This window comes from Salvelinus alpinus, chromosome 30 (genome assembly GCF_045679555.1).
Source record: "Salvelinus alpinus chromosome 30, SLU_Salpinus.1, whole genome shotgun sequence".
Taxonomy (NCBI): domain Eukaryota; kingdom Metazoa; phylum Chordata; class Actinopteri; order Salmoniformes; family Salmonidae; genus Salvelinus; species Salvelinus alpinus.
This window is the reverse complement of record NC_092115.1, coordinates 37,821,417-37,845,939: the sequence shown is the minus strand read 5'-3', so window position 1 is coordinate 37,845,939 and position 24,523 is coordinate 37,821,417. Positions and strand designations below refer to the sequence as shown.

Below are 24,523 nucleotides of genomic sequence, written 5' to 3'. Positions count from 1 at the left end.
GCCTCTTTGCTTGACATCATGGGAAAATCAAAAGAAATCAGCCAAGACCTCAGAAAAAAAATTGTAGACCTCGACAAGTCTGGTTCATCCTTGCAGGCAATTTTCAAAAGCCTGAAGGTACCACGTTCATCTGCACAAACAATAGTACGCAAGTATAAACACCATGGGACCAGGCAGCCGTCATACCGCTCAGGAAGGAGACGCGTTCTGTCTCTTAGAGACGAACGTACTTTGGTGCGAAAAGTAGAAATCAATCCCAGAACAACAGCAAAGGACCTTGTGAAGATGCTGGAGGAAACAGGTACAAAGTGTCTATATCCACAGTAACATGAGTCCTATATTGACATAACCTGAAAGGCCACTTAGCAAGGAAGACGCCACTGCTCCAAAACCGCCATAAAAAAGCCAGACTACGGTTTGCAACTGCACAGGGGGACAAAGATCATACTTTTTGGAGAAAGGTCCTCTGGTCTGATGAAACAAAAATATAACTGTTTGGCCATAATGACCATCGTTATGTTTGGAGGAAAAGGGGGAGGCTTGCAAGCCGAAGAACACCATCCCAACAGTGAAGCACGGGGGTGGCAGCATCATGTTGTGGGGGTGCTTTGCTGCAGGAGGGACTGGTGCACTTCACAAAATAGATGGCATCATGAGGAAGAACAATTATGTGGATATATTCAAGCAACATCTCAAGACATCAGTTAGGAAGTTAAAGCTTGGTCGCAAATGGGTCTTCCAAATGGAAAATGACCACAAGGATACTTCCAAAGTTCTGACAAAATGGCTTAAGGACAACAAAGTCAAGGTATTGGAGTGGCCATCAGACGATGCAATCGCCATCACACTGTGCACTCCCCTATCCCATCTGGACAAGAGGAATACCTATGTAAGAATGCTGTTCATTGACTATAGCTCAGCATTCAACACCATAGTATCCCTCCACGCGCATCATTAAGCTCGAGGCCATGTGTCTGAACCCCGCCCTGTGCAATTTGGTCCTGGACTTCCTGACAGGCCACCCACAGGTGGTGAAGAGAGGAAACAACACCTCCACTTTGCTGATCCTCAACACTGGGGCCCCACAAACGCGAATGCTCAGCCCCATCGTGTACTCCCTGTTCACCCATGACTGCGTGGCCAAGCACGCCTCCAACTCAATAATCAAGTTTGCTGACAACACAACAGTAGTAAGCTAACCTACTAAAATAACATCTCACTCAACGTCAACAAAGGAGATTATCGTGGATTTCAGGAAACAGCAGAGGGAGCACCCCCTATCCACATCGACGGGACAGCAGTGGAGAAGGTGGAATGTTAAGTTCCTCGGCGTACACATCACTGACAAACTGAAATGGTCCACACACACAGACAGTGTGGTGAAGGCGGCGCAATAGCACCACTTCAACCTCAGGAGGCTGAAGAAATTTGGCTTGTCACCTAAAACTCTCAACATTTTACAGATGCACAATTGAGTGCATCCTGTTGGGCTGTATCACTGCCTGGTACGGCAACGGCACCAGCCACAACCGCAGGGCTCTCCAGAGGGTGGTGCGGTCTGCCCAACAACACCGGGGGCAAACTACCTGCCCTCCAGGACACCTACAGCACCCTATGTCACAGGAAGGCCAAAAAGATAATCAATGACAACCACCCACCGAGCCACTGCCTGTTCATCCAGAAGGCGAGGTCAGTACAGGTTCATCAAAGCTGGGACCGAGAGACTGAAAAACAGCTTCTATCTCAAGGCCATCAGACTGTAAAATAGCCATCACTAGCACATTAGAGGCTGCTGCCCTATACATAGACTTGAAATCACTGGCCACTTTAATAATTGGATCACTAGTTACTTTAATAATGTTTACATATTTTGCATTACTCATCTCATATGTGTATATACTGTATTCTGTCCTATTCTACTTTATCTTAGTCTGTGCCGCTCTGACATTGCTCGTCCAAATATTTATGTATTCTTAATGTCATTCCTTTTCTTTAGATTGTGTGTATTGTTAGATATTACTTGTTAGATATTACTGCACTGTTAGAGCTAAAAACACAAGCATGTCGCTACACCCGCAATAACATCTGCTAAACACATGTGACAAAAATGTATTTGATTAGATTTGCTGTCAATCCAGCATGACTTATGCCGCGTTTATAAACAACTGGAAACTTGGAATCGGGAAATCTCAGACTTCAGTGAGTTCAAGACAACTGGGAACTCAGAAAAAAACTAGCTCCGACTGGGAAAATAAGTTATGAATCGTCATCCAACTCGGAATTCCAAGCCGGGAACAAGGGCCTCTTTCTAGAGCTCCGACCTGAATATCACTGACGTCATGATTCAACCTTAGTTTTGTTTTTTCAAGTTCCCAGTTGTCTTGAAAGCCCCATAAATCCAGAGAATGTCATAATTTAATGGCAAAGTTTGATGACAACATTTGCCCACGAAGGACCGCCGCGCCACCTTCCTGCTCAAGTGAGCAAAGCACAGAAAGAGTCTAGAAATGTATTGTATGCTGCTGCATAAATTATGTAACATGCCAGGGAGATATGTATACTGCAGCTAAGAAAGTAATACTAAGTGTATGTAGTGTAGTAAGCTGTTAGGAGCCCATGTGCCTCACCCTAATAATTTGGTCACTTTCCCCCTCATAATTTAGCCTACTGTTCTGACTTGGTGGTGCACATGTAGCCTATAGCCTATTTTAGAGAAATGTCATCATCAGATATTCGAAGAGCTTTCATTGTCTGCTTATATGCCCCTGACACTGACTTGGTGTACAGGGAGAATACTGTAAGAACGGCTCATGTTCTGAATTCTGGCACTGTACATTTCAAAAGTGCTGAACAAATAGTTATGTTGACTACGTACGTCCTAGCTCGCCCATTAATGTCTTAATCAAAATTACGGATTGCCTCTTATCCACTCGTCGTCCCCTTATGCTATAGTTTGTACAACTCAATTGTCAGTAGAAACCACATTTGTTTAAGCAAGTCAGCCATGTTTTTTAAAAGGCAGTAAATGATGCTGAATGAACGGTTTTGCTGCCAGACAACGATCCGCTGATAGCCAGGTGTAGAGGTGGTAAGGATTCATTCCATGGTGCTGAAAAGAAAACTGCTGTTGGGACAGCTATATGTAGGCCCTAACAGTTTGTGGGCACCGTTTGTCACCGTTATAGTGCAATTAATGTATTGTTTAGTGTTGTGTAGTGGCTTTGCTGGCAGGCATAAAAAAATGTTGGGGGGAGTTTGCCCCACCAAGATTTGCATGCTAATATCGTCACTGTTCACAATGTATTTCTTTGATGGCTATAGTCTTGAAATAACTTAAATTATAAATTTTCGTTCCTTCTTTAGGCTCCCTGTCTGGCTCCTTACCTATTTAGAGTGTTTATATGCTGTTTAATATGACATGTAGTCGATGTGCACTTCTTACACTCACCTTTTCATGTTTATTCACATACTTTCAATTCAAATCCATATGGTTTGGTTTCAATACTTCAAAAGCAAATGGTAGGTCCAGGTAGTCACAAAAGTAGATGGATGTTGGTTAAATTGTGATTTAAATGAATGGACCGAATTTAGAGCTGCAGTTTGCAGAGCGGTTTTTAGTGGAGCTGGGAGGGGTGCGCAAGCACACTCCATGAGCGATGAGCGGGATTTCCAACCTCTCAACTCCGCTCACATGGTCTGGTTGAAATGCACAGTAACTGTCACGACCGTCGTACGAATAATTGGACCAAGGCGCAGCGTGAGTAGAGTTCCACATTTTAATGATAGTGAAACTTCCAAAACAACAACGATATAACGATCGTGAAATACGTAGCGCACATAGGCACTCATACAAAACAATATCCCACCTAGCAGGTGGGAAATAGGACACACTAAGTATGATCCCCAATTAGAGGTAACGATATTCAGCTGCCTCTAATTGGGAACCATACACACACACCAACATAGAAATGTAATACCTAGAAAACCCCCTAGTCACGCCCTGACCTAAAACACCATAGAGAACCCCCTGAGGGCTCTCTATGGTCAGGACAGTAACACAATATACTTAACATGACCATAAGAGATCAGCAAATTGCTATTTAAGTTCCTGTTCTATGCAGTATGTTTGGGGTGTTTCCACTTAGGCCTGGGTACTACCTTTAAGGGACGTGTGGATGAGCCACACAGATCCCATTCATGCCAACTGTACTGTTGAGATCAAATTATATCACAGGAGGTTGGTGGCACCTTAATTGGGGAGGTCGGGCATGTGGTAACGGCTGGAGCGGAATAGGTGGAAAGGTATCAACATCATCAAACACATGGTTTCCAAGTGTTTTGATGCCATTCCATTCGCTCTGTTACAGCCATTATTATGAGCCGTCCTCCCCTCAGCAGCCTCCACTGAATTATATGCATGAGATTTCCCATTTCCTCAGGTTAAATTGTGCAAGACACATCTTTGCCTGAAGCTACACAATTTGAATAGATAATAACAGGTTAATGAGGAAGCCAAGGGTGTATAGAGTTATAATTTTTTTCACCGGGCAAGATTTTCACCGGGCAATTTAACAGGGAACATTGTTGATTAACAAATACATTGGCAATTTTAAAAATACACGTATATAGATGAATTAATACAATATAAATGTAATGCGTTAAAACAGTTTCCTTTCTTGTATTTTAAAGTCCAAACTCACAAACTATGAGAGCAGACCAAGGTCAACAAGAGCCATGGATACAACTGTCAACTCTCAGGAGCTGACTGCTGTTTGGAACAGTGATTTCATAAGAGCACTTTATGGCAAGGAAGCACTATTAGCAAAATAAGATAATAATGTCTTCAATTCTTTCATATAAAAATAAGCAAACACATTGAGAAGGACTTCTTTAGGCATAAGCCTCACAAAATCAAACTGAAGATTTCACCTTCATATAAACCATGTTACGCTACATACAGTATATCCAACAATGTACAATGCATACATCTTGAATAATAACATCACTGGATACTCGTATGCTTATACAGTGTATTAATCAAATATTTTGATGACAGAAACTTGACATCGTTTGTTCAGTACATTCTACTGAAAATACAGTAACATTAGATCATGTATATCTAGATAATAAAATATACCACAGGATTTTTCATAAAGGATTTCAATGGCCCTAACAATAATTCTGTTTCTTCTTCATAAGTGTGGACGACCCTAACAGTAAGGGAAAATCCATTTCAGAGCAAGGCACGCTGGTGAATCTAGTGGATATTGATCGTGATGGCGCTGCAGAGATGGATAGATGCCGTCATGACAAATTCTGCTATGTGTGTTGTCTTTTTTTGTTGTACATAATATTCACGCCATCATTTCCTATGACCGAAAACAGCTTCTGGATGTCAGAACAGCGATCACTAACCTCGATTCGGATGAAGATTTCTACTTCAACGAGTCGGCAGTTGTGGATGTACTGCTCTCCTCAAGAGAGGCAAACGAGTGGGCTCCCTGACAAGACGTCGCCGAGTAACTAAACCGCCTCTACCCTCCGTTCTATTGGTGAACGTACAATCCCTAGAGAACAAACTAGACGAGCTCCGTTCGAGACTATCCTATCAACAGGACCTGAAGAACTGTAATACCCCATGTTTCTCGGAGTCGTGGTTGAACAAGGATGTGAATAATATACAGTACCAGTCAAAAGCTTGGACACCTACTCATTCAAGTTCTGTCATACTTTCCAGGTCTATGCCCAAACAGTTTGAGCTTCTAATTTAAAAAATGAATCTCTCCAGAAATAAGTCTCTCACTGTTGCCGCCTGTTATAGACGCCCCTCAGCACCCAGCTGTGCCCTGGACACCATATGGGAATTGATTGCCACCCATCTATCTTCAGAGTTCGTTCTGTTAGGTGACCTAAACTGGGATATGCTTAACATCCCAGCAGTCCTACAATCTAAGCTAGATACCCTCAATCTCACACAAATTATCAAGGAACCCACCAGGTACAACCCTAAATCCGTAAACATGGGCACCCTCATAGATATTATCCTGACCAACTTGCCCTCCAAATACACCTCTGCTGTTTTCAATCAGGATCTCTGCGATCACTGCCTCATTGGCTGCATCCGCTATGGGTCCGCGGTCAAACGACCAGCCCTCATCACTGTCAAACGCTCCCTAAAACACTTCTTCGAGCAGGCCTTTCTAATCGACCTGGCCCGGGTATCCTGGAAGGATATTGACCTCATCCCGTCAGTTGAGGATGCCTGGTCGTTCTTTAAAAGTAATTTCCTCACCATCTTAAATAAGCATGCCCCTTTCAAAAAATGTAGAACTAAGAACAGATATAGCCCTTGGTTCACTCCAGACCTGACTGCCCTTGACCAGCACAAAAACATCCTGTGGCGGACTGCAATAGCATCGAATAGTCCCCACCATATGCAACTGTTCAGGGAAGTCAGGAACCAATACAGGCAGTCAGTCAGGAAAGCAAAGGCTAGCTTTTTCAAACAGAAATTTGCATCCTGTAGCTCTAACTCCAAAACGTTTTGGGACACTTTAAAGTCCATGGAGAACAAGAGCACCTCCTCCCAGCTGCCAACTGCACTGAGGCTAGGTAACACGGTCACCACCGATAAATCCATGATAATCTAACATTTCAATAAGCATTTCTCTACGGCTGGCCATGCTTTCCGCCTGGCTACCCCGACCCCGGTCAACAGCTCCGCACCCCCCGCAGCTGCTTGCCTGAGCCTCCCCAGCTTCTCCTTCACCCAAATCCAGATCGCAGATGTTCTGAAATATCTGCAAAACCTGGACCCGTACAAATCAGCTGGGCTAGACAATCTGGACCCTCTCTTTCTAAAATTATCCACCGCCATTTTTGCAACTCCTATTACCAGTCTGTTCAACCTCTCTTTCGTATCGTCCGAGATCCCTAAAGATTGGAAAGCTGCCGTGGTCATACCCCTCGTCAAAGGGGGTGACACTCTAGACTCAAACTGTTATAGACCTATATCCATCCTGCCCTGCCTTTCTAAAGTCTTTGAAAGCCAAGTTAATGAACAGATCACTGCACATTTCGATTCCCACCGTACCTTTTCCGCTGTGCAATCCGGTTTCCGAGCTGGTCATGGGTGCACCTCAGCCACGCTCAAGATACTAAATGATATCATAACCACCATCAATAAAAGACAGTACTGTGCAGCCGTCTTCATCGACCTGGCCAAGGCTTTCAACTCTGTCAATCACCGTATTGTTATCGGCATACTAAATAGCCTTGGTTTCTCAAATGACTGCCTCGCCTGGTTCACCAACTACTTCGCAGACAGAGTTCAGTGTGTCAAATCGGAGGGCGTGTTTTCCAGACCTCTGGCAGTCTCTATAGGGGTGCCACAGGGTTAAATTCTCGGGCCGACTCTTTCCTCTGTATATACAACGATGTCGCTCTTGCTGCGGGTGATTCCTTGATCCACCTCTACGCAGACGACACCATTCTGTATACATCTGGCCCTTCTTTGGACACTGTGTTAACTAACCTCCAAACGAGCTTCAATGCCATACAACACTCCTTCCGTGGCCTCCAACTGCTCTTAAACGCTAGCAAATCCAAATGCATGCTTTTCAACCTTTCGCTGCCCGCACCCGCCCGCCTGACTAGCATCACTACTCTGGACGGTTCTGACCTAGAATATGTGGAAAACTACAAATACCTAGGTGTCTGGCTAGACTGTAAACTCTCCTTCCAGACTCATATAAAACTTCTCCAATCCAAAATCAAATCTAGAATCTGCTTTCTATTTCACAACAAAGCCTCCTTCACTCACGCCGCCAAACTTACCCTAGTAAAAGTGACTGTCCTACCAATCCTCGACTTCGGTCATCTACAAAATAGCTTCCAATACTCTACTCAGCAAACTGGATGCAGTCTATCACAGTGCCATCCGTTTTGTTACCAAAGCCCCTTATACCACCCACCACTGCGACCTGTATGCTCTAGTCGGCTGGCGCTCGCTACATATTCGTCGCCAGACCCACTGGCTCCAGGTCAAGTCTATGCTAGGTAAAACTCCACCTTACCTCAGCTCACTGGTCACGATAACAACACCCACCCGTAGCACGTGCTCCAGCAGGTATATCTCACTGGTCATCCCCAAAGACAACACCTCTTCTGGTCATCCCCAAAGACAACACCTCTTCTGGTCATCCCCAAAGACAACACCTCTTCTGGTCATCCCCAAAGACAACACCTCTTCTGGTCATCCCCAAAGACAACACCTCTTCTGGTCATCCCCAAAGACAACACCTCTTCTGGTCATCCCCAAAGACAACACCTCTTCTGGTCATCCCCAAAGACAACACCTCTTCTGGTCATCCCCAAAGACAACACCTCTTCTGGTCATCCCCAAAGACAACACCTCTTCTGGTCATCCCCAAAGACAACACCTCTTCTGGTCATCCCCAAAGACAACACCTCTTTTGACAACACCTCTTTCTTTCCTTCCAATTCTATGCTGCCAGTGACTGGAACGAATTGCAAAAAAATCGCTGGAGACTTACATTTCCCTCACTAACTTAAAACATCAGCTATCTGAGCAGCTAACCGATCGCTGCAGCTACACATAGTCCATCTGTAAATAGCCCACCCAATCTACCTACCTCATCCCCATATTGTTTTTATTTACTTTTATGCTCTTTTGCACACCAGTATCACTACTTACACACCATCATCTGCTCATCATCATCATCTGCTCATCTATCACTCCAGTGTTAATCTGCTAAATTGTAATTACTTTGCTACTATGGCCTATTTACTGCCTTACCTCATCACGCCATTTGCACACACTGCATATAGACTTTCTTTTTTTTCTATTGTGTTATTGACTGTACGCTTGTTTATTCCATGTGTAACTCTGTGTTGTTGTTTGAGTCGCACTGCTTTGCTTTATCTTGGCCAGGTCGCAGTTGTAAATGAGAACTTGTTCTCAACTAGCTTACCTGGTTAAATAAAGGTGAAATAAAAAATAAATTTAAAGAAGGTTTTCTTCATTTTTACTATTTTCTACATTGTGGAATAATAGTGAAGACATCAAAACTATGAAATAACACATAGTTACCAAAAAAAGTGTTAAACAAATATATTTTATATTTGAGATTCTTCAAAGTAGACACCTTTTGCCTTTGCACACTCTTGGCATTCTCTCAACCAGCTTCATGATGTAGTCACCTGAAATACTTGAAGGAGTTCCCACATATGCTGAGCACTTGTTTGCTGTTTTTCCTTCACTCTGCGGTCCGACTCATCCCAAACCATCTCAATTGGGTTGACGTTGGGGGATTGTGGAGGCCAGGTCATCTGATTCAGCACTCCATCACTCTCCTTCTTGGTCAAATAGCCCTTAGACAGCCTGGAGGTGTGTTTTGGGTCGTTGTCCTGTTGACAAACAAATGATAGTCCCACTAGCGCAATCCAGATGGGATGGTGTATCACTGCAGAATGCTGTGGTAGCTATGCTGGTTAAGTGTACCTTGAATTCTAAATAAATCATAGATGGTGTCACCAGCAAACCATCACACTTCCTCCATGCTTCACGGTGGGAACCACACATGTGGAGATCATCCATTCATCTACTCTGCATCACACAAAGACACAGCGGTTGGAACCAAAAATCAAAAATTTGGACTCATCAGACCAAAGGACAGATTTCCACTAGTCTAATGTCCATTGCTTGCGTTTCTTGGATTATCTTCGCATGTGGTTTCCACCGTGAAGCACAGAGGAGGAGATGTGATGTGTGGAGGTGCTTTGCTGGTGACACTGTCTGCCTTGAATTCTAAATAAATCGCACACTTTACCAGCATGACGATCACATCATTCTGCAGCGATACGCCAGTCCCACTAAGTGCAAACCATTTGTTTTTCAACAGGACAATGACCCAAAACAGACCTCCAGGCTGTGTAAGGAACAACACCATTGTGCCCTCCACGCTCGTCACTAAGCTCAGGACCCTGGGACTGAACACCTCCCTGTGCAACTGGATCTTGGACTTCCTGATGGGCTGCTAGCAGGTGGTGAGGATAAGCAACAACACATCCGACACGGTGACCATCAACACGGGCCCCTCGAGTGCGTGCTTAGTCCCCTCTTGTACTCCCTGTTCACCCACGACTGCGTGGCGGTGCATGACTCCAACACCATCATTAAGTTTGCTGATGACATGACGGTGGTTGGCCTGATCACCGACCATGATGAGACAGCCTATATGGAAGTCAGTGACCTGGCAGTGTGGTGCCAGGACAACAACCTCGACGTCAATGTCAGCAAGACAAAGAAGCTGATCGTGGACTACAGGAAAAGGAGGGCCGAGCACGCCCCCATCCACATCGACAGGGCTGCAGTGGACGGAGCCTAGAGCTTCAAGTTTCTGTGTCCACATCACTAAGGAATTATTATGGTCCACACACACCAACACAGTCCTGAAGAAAGCACGACAATGCTTCTTCCCCTTCAATGGCTAAAAAGATTTGGCATGGGCCCTCAGATCCTCAAAAGGTTATACAGCTGCACCATTGAGAGCATCTTGATTGGCTGCATCACCACTTGGTTTGCCAACTGTTTGGAATTTGACCGCAAGGCCCTACAGATGCTAGTGCTTATGGCCCAGTACACCACTGGGGCCGAGCTTACCAGGCGGTGTCAGAGAAAGGCCAGCCAGCCTCCCAAATAATTGAATGTTTGTTCTGACACCACAGCAAGTGGTACCGTGGCACCAAGTCTGGGACCAACAGGACTCTGAACAACTTCTACCCCCAAGCCATAAGGTTAACTATTTAACTATGTGCATTGACCCTTTTTATTCATCACTTACGCTACTGCTGTTTATTATCTATCATGTTGCCTAGTCACTTTATCCCTACCTACTGTATCTACCTCAATTACCTCGTACCCCAGCACATTGACTCGGTACCCCGTGTATATAGCCAGGTTATCGTTACTCTTTGTGTATTTATTCCTCAAATTATTATTTTACTTTTTATCCCTTTTTCTCTCTCTGCGTTGTTGGGAAGGGCCCGTCAGAAAGCATTTCACTGTTAGTCTACACCTGTTGTTTACGAAGCATGTGACAAATAAACTTGATTGATTTGAAAAATATGACGTGAGTATTAAAAGCATTAACTCTGGTAAAACAATGTAGTGTACAACTTCATCCAAAGATCAGGGTATTTCCATAATTACATGACAGCATGAAAAAATAATATTATACTCAAATCATGGTAAAACTGAATAAAAGGCTTCCCATTTTCTTTTAGGAGACTTGAATGAAACACCAGATAAGTGGACAGGAGAGAGCAGTGGAAGGCTCCCTCTCATTGGTCCTGGACAACAATGTCAGCAACCCCGTGCACCTGTGTCAGCTGTTTACAGTCCAGAGCTGCTACCAGCTTCCTGTGTCCAGCCTGGGTGGGTATGAAGTGTTCTGTCCGAGTCACCGTAGAGTGGCTCCCAACATCACTTGAGAGAGGAGAGAGACAAGAGTTATTACTTAAAGCAGGGATGAGCAACTGATGGGGGCCCACAAAAAATCTGAACTCATCATGAGGGGCCGCAGTGGCTCAAGGGTCTGGGTAACAACATCCATACCCACACATGAAGTCAGCGCTCTAAGTGAAACATTTTAGTGGCTCGCCCTCTCGACAGCGGAGAGAGAAACATTTAGAGTTCCTTTCCTGCAATTCTACACATTGTCATGGAGCGTAGAGAAAATGTTGCAGTTTTAAAGTTTGTTGCAATTCTACACATTTTGCCATGAGGCGGATATAAGATTTTGCAATTTTATAACAAATTTTATGCAATTCTAGTCATTTTTCCATGGGACGGAGAGAAAAATGTGCCGTTTTAAAGCTACTTTCCTGCAATTCTACACATTCTGCCATAGGATAGAGAGAAATGTTTTCAGTTTTTAATATATCTGAGTGAGAGTGACTAACAAAATCAATGGGGGGGCCCCCCAGTTGTAGTAACCTTATAGTTACCATGATTACTACAAGTTTAGATAGCTGGCGTGACAGAAAATAGGTATTTACCTCATTTGTTGGATATATAACAATTATTTACTTAACAAACGGTCAGGTATTTCTGTCCTACCAATGCTGTGTTAAAGAGATGGTTTCCACTCTAGCTTCCTGCAGTTAGTCTGGACGTATGGTCAAGCACATGGGTTTTGCTAGAGATAGCTTGAGCTGACAATGACTTGGTGATTAAAAACCTAAAAACGGGCTAATTGAGTGACTGTCAGTGACTGACATAACAAGAAACAAACTGCTGATGGACAAACACAAAATTGATTCTAACTCTCAACAGTAAGTTGAGTTCCCAAATATATATATTTTTAATTATTGGGGGAGGGAAATTGATCTATGTGCATGCGGCTCGTGTGCCGCCCTTTGCCCATCCCTAAGAGTAACTGGGAAAGGGACGGAGAGAAACAGAGGAGTTGATATACATACGGAGAGAGATCGAAAGGAATATCATTACTGTAATTGACAGTTATAAAGTGAAAGAGAGAGGAGAGAGCAGGGTAACAGCACGCTAATAGAGGTGGTTAGTGTCTTACCCCACAACCACCTCTTTGAGCTCCTGCAGGCCCAGTCCCTCCACCCTGAGCACCACGCCCCTCAGTGTACGTGGCAGAGGGTTGGTGAACGTGATCTTGGCTGTCATCTTCTTACCTACCACCGCCTCCCCTACAGCCTGAGGAAACAAACACAATAATTATTTTCAGCTCTACTGTTTATCTGTGCAGTATGCAGTCTGTGCCATGGTCCTGAGTCAAGACATCAGTACTTCATTTCTGTGGCATTACATTTGTTTTGGGATACTATACTGAACAAAAATATAAAAGCAACATGGAAATGGAAAGTGTTGGTTCCATAATTTCATGGGCTGAAATAATAGATCCCAGAAATGTTCCATATGCACAAAAAGCTTATTTCTCTCAATTGTTGTGTTTGGCAGTACGTCCAACCGGCCTCGACTGCAGGCCACGCGTAACCACGCCAGCCCAGGACCTCCACATCCGGCTTCTTCACCTGTGGGATCATCTGAGACGAGCCATCCAGACAGCTGATGAAACTGAGGAGTATTTCTGTCTGTAATAAAGACCTTTTGTGGGGAAAAACTCTCATTCTGATTAGCTGGCCTTGCCCCCCAGTGGGTGGGCCAGTTTACCAAGCGCCCCTGCCCAGTCTAATGAATTTATTTCAATTGACTGATTTCCTTATATGAACTTGAACTCTGTAAAACCGTTGAAATTGTTGCATGTTGCATTTTATATTTTTGTACAGTATATGTTAATAGAGACTGAGGGAAAAAAAAATTCTGATAGAATTTAACATAACCAGCATATTGTATACCATTGATTTAAAAAAAAAAAAGGTCTCTACACTGTTTGAAATTCAATTTTAAACAGCTTTATTGACCATCGAATTTACAAAAGATGAAAAAGGTATATCCTGAATCCCAGTAACAGATTGTGTTAATGCTAAACTGTGTCTTACCTCGATGTTGAGGTCGGGTGTGCGTAGCCTGAAGCTGGTCTGAGTGGCCAGCACCTGTTGGGTCTCACTGACCCGTCCAGACAGAGTCAGCATTAGAGCAGCCTGGTCCACCAGCTGGTCCTGGTAGCTATGGTAGGGCAGGACCCACTCCATGGTCTTCACTGAGGAGGAACAGAGAGAGATTACTACACATTCTACAGGGACCATTTGAGAGGATGGAGGATGCACGTTGGAGACTATTTTTTATATTACGGCGACTGAGCTGAAATGGTGGCAGTGGGGCTAGCTGCTGATCCAGATCTAGGATCAGATTACCCTACCCCAATCCTAACCTTAACCATTAGGAGTATGACAAATATCTGACCCTGTAGCAGGGGTTAAGAACACCCTCCACCTCCAGCCACTCCCTTTGCTTACTAACCTTCATTGGGCTTGAGCACCACAGGAATCTTGTCCTTCTTGACGGTGCCCTTCAGCACCCCGGTGTAGTACATGACTGCCACCTGGATGTGTAGCGTGGTCTTGCGGGTCTGGGAGCTCAAATTGGTCATGACGATGGTCAGCTGGGCGTCAGCCCCCATACGAGGCCCCTCTCCCTCCATCTTCACCTCCAAGCTCACGTCCTCCGCCATGGATGTAGAGTACACATCAGGCTTGGTGCCATAACGACTGGCCGTCTCCACGGCGATACGTTCCTCTTCTGATCCTGGTGGGGGGAGAGTGGTGAGAGAGGGAAGGGGGTGAGGAGAGAGTATTCTGCTGGAAACTTTGGTGTGTAAATATCTATCCCCGATGTCTGCACAATTAATACATTAATAGTATGTTTAATAGTATGTTTCCTCAGAGCCTCAGATGTGAACTCTGATATTACTGTCTTTGTACAGGTAACCATCCGAACCTTAGTGTTTTTATGTGTGTGTATGGTTGCCAAGCTACCCTCTGACAGTGTTTTGAAGTGTATGATGACATGACTGTACCTTCGGTGTGTTTGTACAGGTGTGTGATGTCATCGCGTTTGTCAGAGCCCACAGCCTTGGTGCTGATGCAGTGGCCCACGGCCTTCTTTTCACATTGGATCTGAGTGAAGATACCATCCAGGTTCCTCTGCCAGTAGATCTTATCACTGTTCACCTGACCAGACACACACAGAGACAGACAGGAGAAGTAGGGAAAGTGTGCAATCTTTGATCAAACCTAGGTAGTTATCCAAGGTCAGTTTTGCCATTCCCTTTCTATTTTGAGATTTGGGATGGTTAAGCTGAAAAACTGATCCTAGATCTTCGACCATCTCCTTCCCATAGTGCTCACCTCAGCAAAGATGAATGGTGTGTCGTATTTGAGGTAGACCTGGCCGGTGCGGATGGCGGTGACAGAAGCAGGGCCACAGCGGAAGGTCCCCTGGCTGGTCTCCTGCGGGGTGGCGTCTAATGCCTGCCAGCCGCCGTTACCAGGAGGAAGGTCTGGCCTGGCCATCCAACAGTCGTTCCATACATGGAAATTCCTACAGAGAGGAGGAGGGGTTGAGATTACATAGTTAGGACCAGGAGTTTGACCATAGACATCTATTTATATAAATAGAGCCTGGTGTTTTTCTTGATCCAGTCACATGGTCAGGAAAATCTCCTGGGCCTTTTTATAGAGTATGATTTGTGTGGCAAGGCAATGGGTATTTAAAGTGGCACACTTTAAACTTGTGGCAGATTAGGTGCATTTGATGTGACCAGGAAAACTGGGCCCTACTTAAAGTGGATGATAACTCACCAAACAGAGTCAGTGTTGAGTTCGTTGAACGGCTCCATATTCTCATCAAAATACATGTCTGTGGTGAGTGAGACGTCTGTGTCGTGGGCCGACTGGAAGTTTGTTACACTACGGCACGGTATACCCAAGCACCTGAGCACTGAGAAATGGAGAGAAAATGAAAAGGAGGGGGAGGGAGAGCGAGGAGCAGAAATGAGGCAAGGCATGAACAACATTGACACAGATATGAAAAGCAAGCAAAAGATCGTACAGAGAGCAGGGATGTAAAGTATATATATTAACCCTTGTGTAGTCTTAACATTCTGTATACTCCCCTTGTCCTACGGGTCAAAAATGACCCGCCTTCACTAAACCCCTCAAGTAAAAGCAGCTTAATTGAATTTTAAACCCCAAGTCTATTTTGCATAAAGAAGCAACCTGTCATTCATCACAAACTTTGTGAATATCTGGGTTTTCCCTCTGCACAATGCAGAAAGACTGCATTTAATCAGTGGACACCACTCATTTTTATTACAACACGTGCCATAATTGTTTTCTTTACTAAAGTAGAGGTTTATTATTATTATTGTTGCTAAAGGTACTGCATAGGTTTAAACACATGTTTTAGCTAGAGCTAGCACTTGTATAGCCTAAGAAAGTTGCAGAAATGTGTAGAAAGTAGTTTTGAATGCATTTTATTGAAGGGAAACAATAACAGTCTTGAACGTTTTTGGCAACATAGTGATATATTCTTATATACTGTACAATGAGGAATTCAACTACAAAATACTAGTCTTCTCCCATTTTTTTAACCATTGCCCCCCCCCCCCCCACAAGGTGTATAAACAACAACAATATATAAGAATAAAATAAGATACTCTAATTAGCACATGTAGGATAGTATGCAAGCGTATGTACATGGACTTTGCAGATGTATTTCTCACATGTACATCACATAGTATTTGTTTTTACAGTCCTTCTTTGGGGAGCAGAATTGGCATCTCCTCCTCTTGCCTGCCCCAACTGCAGCCTCAGGTGGATCAGGACAAGAATCAGCCCCCTGAACAGCTTTCACAAGCACTGCAGAGGCTGCTGTGTGGGGGAGGCGCTCCCTGCTTTGAATGTGTGGGGTTATAAGTGCCTTTCCCAGCTGCTCCAGGAACACACTCCTCTTGTTCCGCTTATCAGGCATCCAGGTAGGGTTGATCTTGTTCCATATCATGAAGACATTTTATGAGGACACATCAGTGATGTTATGGACAACCTGGACAAGATGATGTTATGGAAGATGACCAGGGGCCAGCGGGCAGTCATCCTCCTGCAGCTGTAAGTTCCAATCACCTTGTCCAGGTTGTCCACGTCTCCTTTGTTGTGGTTGTAGTCCAGGATGGCTGGCTTCCTGTCCTCACGATCACTGATCTCAGCCGTTTTGTGCAGTGTGCTTAGGAGGACCACATTCTTGTTCGTCTTTGGGAGGTAAGAAACTAGATTGGTGGTTGGGGTGAAGGCAAACTTTGATAAAGGCCTCGCTCCCCCTTGTTGCGAGGAGTGCAGGGGGAAGCTCAGGCTTGTTCTTTCTAACTGTGCCTACCATGGTGATCTTCCTCTTCAGGAGCTGCTAGCTGAGTTCAATCAGTAGCACAGATAATCTCAATTTCTCATTGTGTGTGTGTGTGTTTATGTGTGTGTGTGTGTGTGTGTGTGTGTGTGTGTGTGTGTGTGTGTGTGTGTGTGTGTGTGTGTGTGTGTGTGTGTGTGTGTGTGTGTGTGTGTGTGTGTGTGTGTGTGTGTGTGTGTGTGTGTGTGTGTGTGTGTGTCTTTGTGGTTTTTGTGGTGTGTAAATTATTTTAGAACTGCCGGGTCAAAAATGACCCTAAGACAATCTTTGTACCCTGGTGGTGTACAGCTTTCATGGAAATATGAACAAAGGCGATGTTTCACTTTTTCTAATGTTGTTGAAAAAACATCATTTAGGGGGTTTTCTCTGCTGTTAAACATTTTTTACCCTTAAGACAACACAAGGGTTAAGTAAAATACTTTAAAGTACTACTTAAGTAGATTTTTGGGTATCTGTACTTTACTTAACTTTTTTTGTCAACTTTTACTTTTATTTCACTACATTCCTAAAGAAAATAATGTACTTTTTACTCTACACATTTTCCCTGACACCCAAAAGTATTCGTTACATTTTGAATGCTTAGCAGGACAGGAAAATTATCAAATTCCTGCACTTATCAAGAGAACATACTAAACACAAATGCTTCATTTGTAAATATCTCTGAGTGTTGGAGCGTGCCCCTGGCTCTCCGTAAATAAATTAAAAAAAGAAAATGGTGCTGTCTGGTTTGCTTAACATAAAGAATTTGAAACTATTTATACTTTTACTTTTGATACTTAATAAAAAATTTGCAATTACATTTACATTTGATACTTAAGTATATTTAAAACCAAATACTAATATTATTTTACTGGGTGACTTTCACTTTTACTTGAGTCATTTTCTATTAAGGTATCTTTACTTTTACTCAAGTATGACAATTTGGTACTTTTTCCACCACTGCCAGAGAGTCAGCAACAAATGTGCCTAACAAAGTGTTAGGAATGAAAGGAATGCTGTTGGGGTATTTTGGGTAGATATCAGTTGTGGGACCCTATCAGAGGCACTGCTATGTGCTGCTCTGGGGTCAGCTACCGAGTGAGGGCCACCCTGGCCTGCACTCAGTATGAAGGGTGTTCTGTTACAAAGAGAAACTAATTAGAAAAGCATGACAAACTAGACACATAACAGGATGTGATGGATAATGATATTGTTACTGCGTCTACCTCATTTCTACCAGCATGTCACATGTGCAACCAGAGGAAAAAGGTTCTAGACCACCTTTACTCCACACAAAAAGATGTGTACAAAGCTCTCCTTCGCCCTCCATTTGGCAAATCTGACCATAATTATAGCCTCCTGATTTCTGCTTACAAGCAAAAACTAAAGCAGGAAGTATCAGTGACTCGCTCAATACAGAAGTGGTCAGATGACAGAGATGCTAAGCTACAGGACTGTTTTGCTAGCACAGACTGGAATATGTTCCGGGATTCATCTGATGGCATTGAGGAGTATACCACATCAGTCACCGGCTTCATCAATAAGTGCATCGATGACGTTGTTCACACATTGACCGTACGTACATATCCCAACCAGAAGCCATGGATAACAGGCAACATCATCAATGAGCTAAAGGCTAGAGCTACTGGATTAATCCAGATGCTTATAAGAAATCCCGATATTCCCTCAGACGAACCATCAAACAGGCAAAGCGTCAGTACAGGACAAAGATTGAATCTTACTAGACCAGCTCTGACACTCGTCGGGTGTGGCAAGGCTTGCAAACTATAACAGATTACAAAGGGAAACCCAGCCACAAGGTGCCCAGTGAAGCAAGCCTACCAGATGACCAAAATGCATTTTATGCTCGTTTCGAGGCAAGTAACACTAAAGCATGCATGAGAGCACCAGCTGTTCTGGACGACTGTGTGATCACGCTCTCTGTAGGGACCAGACGGGTTACCATTATGTATACTCAAAGCATGTGCGGACCAAATGGAGAGTGTCTTCACTGACATTTTCAACCTTTCCCTGACCGAGTCTGTAATACCTACATGTTTCAAGCAGACCACCATAGTCCCTGTGCCCAATAACTCCAAGGTAACCCGCTTAAATGACTACCTCCCCGTAGCACTCACGTCTGTAGCAATGAAGTGCTTTGAAAGGATGGTCATGGCTCCCATCAACACCATCATCCCGCAAACCCTAGACTCACTCCAATTCGCATAACGCCCCAACAGATCCACAGATGACGCAATCTCAATTGCACTCCACACTACCCTTTCCCATCTGGACAAAAGGAACACACCATGTGAGAATGCTGTTTATTTACTACAGCTTAGTGTTCAACACCATAGTGCCCATAAAGCTCATCACTAAGCTAAGGACCCTGGGACTAAACACATCTGCAACTGAATCCTGGACTTCCTGACGGGCCGCCCCCAGGTGGTAAGGGTAGGCAACAACACGTCTGCCACGCTGATCCGCAACACAGGGGTCCTTCAGGGGTGCATGCTTAGTCCTCTCCCGTACTCCCTGTTCACCCAAGACTGCATGGCCAAGCGTGACTCCAACACCATCATTAAGTTTGCTGACAACACAATTGTGGTAGGCCTGATCACCGACAACGAAGAGACAGCCTATAGGGAGGAAGTCAGAGACCTGGCAGTGTGGTGCCAGGACAATAACCTCTCCCTCAACGTGAGCAAGACAAAGGAGCTGATCGTGGCCCACAGGAAAAGTAGGGCCGAGAATGCCCCCATTCACATCGACGGGGCTGTAGTGGAGTGGGTCGAGAGCTTCAAGTTCCTTGGTGTCCACATCACCAACAAACTATCATGGTCCGAATACACCAAGACAGTCATGAAGAGGGCATGTTAACACCTATTGCCCCTCAGGAGACTGAAAAGATTTGGCATGGGTCCCTGATCCTCAAACAATTATATAGGTGCATCATTGAGAGCATCCTGACAGGTTGCATCACCGCCTGGTATGGCAACTGCTCTGCATCCGACTGCAAGGCGCTACATAGGGTAGTGCATACGGCCTAGTACATCACTGGAGAAGACTCCAGCCACCCAAGTTATAGACTGTTCTCTGCTACCGCACGGCAAGCGGCCCAGGAGACCCAAGTCTAGGTCCTAAAGGCTCCTTAAAAGCTTCTACCCCCAAGCCATAAGACATCTGAACAATTAATAAAATGGCTAACCGGACTATTTGCATTTCTTTACACTGCTGCTACTCGCTGTTTATTATCTATGCATATTCACTTTATCCCTACCTACATGTTCATATTGCCTTATTTACATTGACTAACCTATACCAACACACATTTACTCGGTACCAGTACCCCCTGTATATAGCCTCATTATTGTTATTCTATTGTGTTACCTTTTTTACTTTAGTTTATTTTGGGCTAGGGGCCAGGATTTTCACGTTTGGATGAAAAGCGTGCCCAGAGTAAACTGCCTGCTACTCAGTCCCAGTTGCTAATGTATGCATATTATTAGTAGATTTGGATAGAAAACACTCTGAAGTTTCTAAAACTGTTTGAATGATGTCTGTGAGTATAACAGAACTCATATGGCACGTGAAAACCTGAGAAAAATCCAACCAGGAAGTGGGAAATCTGAGGTTTGTAGTTTTTCAACTCTTGGCCTATCAAATACACAGTGTCTATGGGGTCATATTGCACTTCCCAAGGCTTCCACTAGATGTCAACAGTCTTTAGAACCTTGTTTGCTGCTTCTACTGTGAAGTGGGGGTGAGTGAGAGGGGATTGAGTAAGGTCCCTCCCAGAGTGCCATGAGCTGACCATGCGCGTTCACGTGATAGTTAGCTTGCGTTCCATTGTATTTCTGAAGACAAAGGAATTCTCCGGTTGGAACATTATTGAAGATTTATTTTAAAAACATCCTAAGATTGATTCTATACTTCATTTGACATGTTTCTACGGACTGTAACGGAACTTTTTGACTTTTCGTCTGCTCCTAGTGATCGCGCGTCATGAATTTGGAATACTGGGCTAAACACGCTAACAAAAAGGAGGTATTTGGACATAAATTATGAACTTTATTGAACAAATCAAACATTTATTGTGGAACTGTGATTCCTGGGAGTGCATTCTGATGAAGATCATCAAAGGTAAGTGAATATTTATAATGCTATTTCTGACTTCTGTTGACTCCAACATGGCGGATATCTGTTTGGGTGGTGTTGGTCTCTGAGCGCCGTACTCAGATTATTGCATGGTGTGCTTATTCCGTAAAGTTTTTTTGAAAACTGACACAGCGGTGGCATTAACTTCTTATGGCTGCAGGGGAAGTATTGAGTAGCTTGGATGAAAGGTGCACAGAGGTGCCCATAGTAAACTGCCTGCTCCTCAGTCCCAGTTGCTAATATATGCATATTATTATTCGTATTGGATAGAAAACACTCTGAAGTTTCTAAAACTGTTTGAATTATGTCTGTGAGTATAACAGAACTCATATGGCAGGCAAAAACCTGAGAAAAAATCCAAACAGGAAGTGGGAATTCTGAGGCTGGTCAATTGTCAACCAAGATCCTATTGAATTCAAAGCGAGATATGGATGAGTTTGCACTTCCTACGGCTTCCACTAGATGTCAACAGTCTGTAGAACCTTGTCTGATGCCTCTACTGTGAAGGGGGGCCGAATGAGAGGGGAATTAGTCAGGTCTGCCAGGTCTGCCATGACCTGACCATGCTCTGACCATGCGCGTTCACATAAGAGGGAGCTCCGTTCCATCGCTCATCTGAAGTCAATGTAATTCTCCGGTTGGAACGTTATTCAAGATTTATGTTAAAAACATTCTAAAGATTGATTCAATACATCGTTTGACATGTTTCTACTGACTGTTACGGAACCTTTGGACATTGAACGCGCTTCCTGACGTTGGATTATAGCTATTTGGACATAAATGATGGACATTACCGAACAAAACAAGCATTTCTTGTGGAAGTGCACTCCCAAGTGCATTCCGATGAAGATCAGCAAAGGTAAGTGAAGATTTATAATGCTTTTTATGAGTTTTGTTGACTGCACAATTTGGCGGGTAACTGTATGGCTTGCTTTTGTGGCTGAACGCTGTTCTCAGATTATTGAATATTGTGCTTTTGGCGTAAAGCTTTTTGAAATCTGACACAGCGGTTGCATTAAGAACAAGTGTATCTTTAATTCTATGTAAAACATGTATCTTTCATCAAAGTTTATGATGAGTATTTATGTTATTTGACGTGGCTCTGCAATTTCTCCTGATATTTTGGAGTCATTTCTGAACATGGCGCCAATGTAAACTGAGGTTTTTGGATATAAATATTAACTTTATCGAACAAAACATATATGTATTGTGTAACATGAAGTCCTATGAGTGTCATCTGATGAAGATCATCAAAGGTTAGTGATTAATTTTATCTCTATATCTCTATTTATCTCTATTTCTTGTGACTCCTGTCTTTGGCTGGAAAAATGACTGTGTTTGTCTGTGATTTTGCGGTGACCTAACATAATCGTTTGTGGTGCTTTTGCTGAAAAGCCTATTTGAAATCGGACACTTTGGTGGGATTAACAACAAGATTACCTTTAAAATGGTATAAAATACATGTATGTTTGAGGAATTTTAATTTTGAGATTTCTGTTGTTTGAATTTGGCGCCCTGCACTTTCACTGGGTGTTGTCATATCATCCCGTTAACAGGATTGCAGCCATAAGAAGTTTTAAGGAGAAGTATATCTTTAATTCTGTGAATAACACTTGTATCTTTTATCAATGTTTATTATGAGTATTTCTGTAAATTGATGTGGCTCTGTGCAAATTCACGGGATGTGGAAAAGCCAAATGTAAACTGAGGTTTTTGGATATAAATATGAACTTGATCGAACAAAACATACATGTATTGTGTAACATGTTGTCCCGGGAGTGTCATCTGATGAAGAATATCAAAGGTTAGGTTAATGATTCATTTTATCTCTATTTCTGCTTTTTGTGACTCCTCTCTTCGGTTGGAAAATCGCTGTATGCTTTCTGTGACTAGTTGCTGACCTAACATAATGATATGTTCTGCTTTCGCCGAAAAGCCGTTTTGAAATCGGACACTGTGGTTGGAATAACGAGAATTTTATCTTTAAAATGGTGTCTAATACTTGTATGTTTGAGAAATTTGAATGATGAGATTTCTGTTGGTTGAATTTGGTGCTCTGTAATTTCATTGACTGTCCGCTAGCAGAACACCGGTCCTAGACAGGTTATATTCTAATAATAATATTATATTTTCTTAACTCTTATTTTCTTAAAACTGCATTGTTGGTTAAGGGCTTGTAAGTAAGCCTTTCACGGTAAGGTCTACACCTTATTGGCGCATGTGACAAATAAAATGTGATTTGATTTGATTTGACACACCTGTGGTGGTGACCCCAGAGAAGACCCAGCACTGTCCGTATTTGACAGGCAGGCCTCCATCCTTTTGGTATTTCTTCAGGATCTCCACACTGCCATTCCAGGCTGTAGGGGAAACTCCTCCTACATAGTTCCCTGACCAATTCCCTGCCAGGACCCCATTGTCATCTTGGGCGTTGATCTGGATCGCAACAAAGGGATAGACAGTTTTGTTTTGAATAAGATAAAATACAGCAGCATGTGGTTGTTTTTATTTAACCAGGTAGGTCACTGAGAACACATCGTTTTTTTTTTACCATAACGTTATAGTAATGGTCATGAAATTAACATCAACATACCTCAACATAATTCAGATAAATAAACGGGAAAGTATGTGGAGTATGAGAAATAAGTTGTATGTTCACTACTGGAGGTCATATAAGTTGACAGGTAACTCACCATGGCAGATATGACTCTGACCACGTTGACAGGGTCCCCTCTACCAGGCGGAGGGATCTCACTCTTCTCCAGCACATAGAGACAGGCCTCCAGCATCCCCTCAAGGAACTGAACAGCACAGGGAGTGGGAAACAGACAGACAGGGAGAGATGGAAGACATGATAGGGGTAAAAAAATGAATAAATGACTTGTATTCTGTGGTTCATAAATGACTTAAATGACTGTGGTTTTCAGAATGACTGGAATTCGCCGAAAGACTTCATCGCGACCAGACTTGACTTTGAATTCCCTCCCTGTCTCGTACTTGTCCGTAGTTCCATGTGCGATCTCCAATCTGTCTCTCTGTGCCGTAGTAGAGTCTTCCTGTGTCATTCAGCACATACTCCTTCTTCTCCTCCTCATCATCCATGTACACTGTGTCATCTTAGGTGGAGTGGGAAGAGGGACAAAGATTAGGTATACATTTATCAGTTATGCATTGCAAAAATGATTTCTGTTTTTCTTAACATTTCTGAAATGTAATCTGGTGTAAAGTCCACAACACAGTCATATCTGCCACAAATAACTCTTTTGATAAACACCGGGGGGAATCAGACAGAGAGGCAAGGATAGGGTTCACTGTTATTTGCTGAATATCTGGACCATACAAAGCAGGGAGAGTGAGTGTGGCCAGGAGAGGGTTAATCACTACTAGCAAAATGTCTGGACTTCACAAAGCAGGGAGAAGGTTTACTAGTACTAGAGGCCAGAATAGGTTAAAATGTTGCTCACTGAGGGGCCT

At 43.5% G+C, this 24,523-nt stretch overlaps 1 protein-coding gene across 1 annotated transcript in view; it reads right to left on the bottom strand.

Moving 5' to 3' along the window:
• Positions 1–11,049: 11,049 nt before the first annotated feature.
• The window catches only part of LOC139559626 (protein-glutamine gamma-glutamyltransferase K-like), a 48,321-nt gene continuing 34,847 nt past the window's right edge, over positions 11,050–24,523 (bottom strand). The window contains exons 5-14 of the mRNA XM_071375776.1: positions 24,047–24,165; positions 23,743–23,850; positions 23,308–23,485; positions 15,316–15,454; positions 14,863–15,055; positions 14,532–14,685; positions 13,976–14,260; positions 13,555–13,715; positions 12,612–12,748; positions 11,050–11,509 (exon numbers count right to left, since the gene is read on the bottom strand). Coding sequence (XP_071231877.1) covers positions 11,365–11,509; positions 12,612–12,748; positions 13,555–13,715; positions 13,976–14,260; positions 14,532–14,685; positions 14,863–15,055; positions 15,316–15,454; positions 23,308–23,485; positions 23,743–23,850; positions 24,047–24,165 — 1,619 coding nt within the window. The 3' untranslated portion in view covers positions 11,050–11,364. The remainder of the gene's footprint in view (positions 11,510–12,611; positions 12,749–13,554; positions 13,716–13,975; positions 14,261–14,531; positions 14,686–14,862; positions 15,056–15,315; positions 15,455–23,307; positions 23,486–23,742; positions 23,851–24,046; positions 24,166–24,523) is intronic.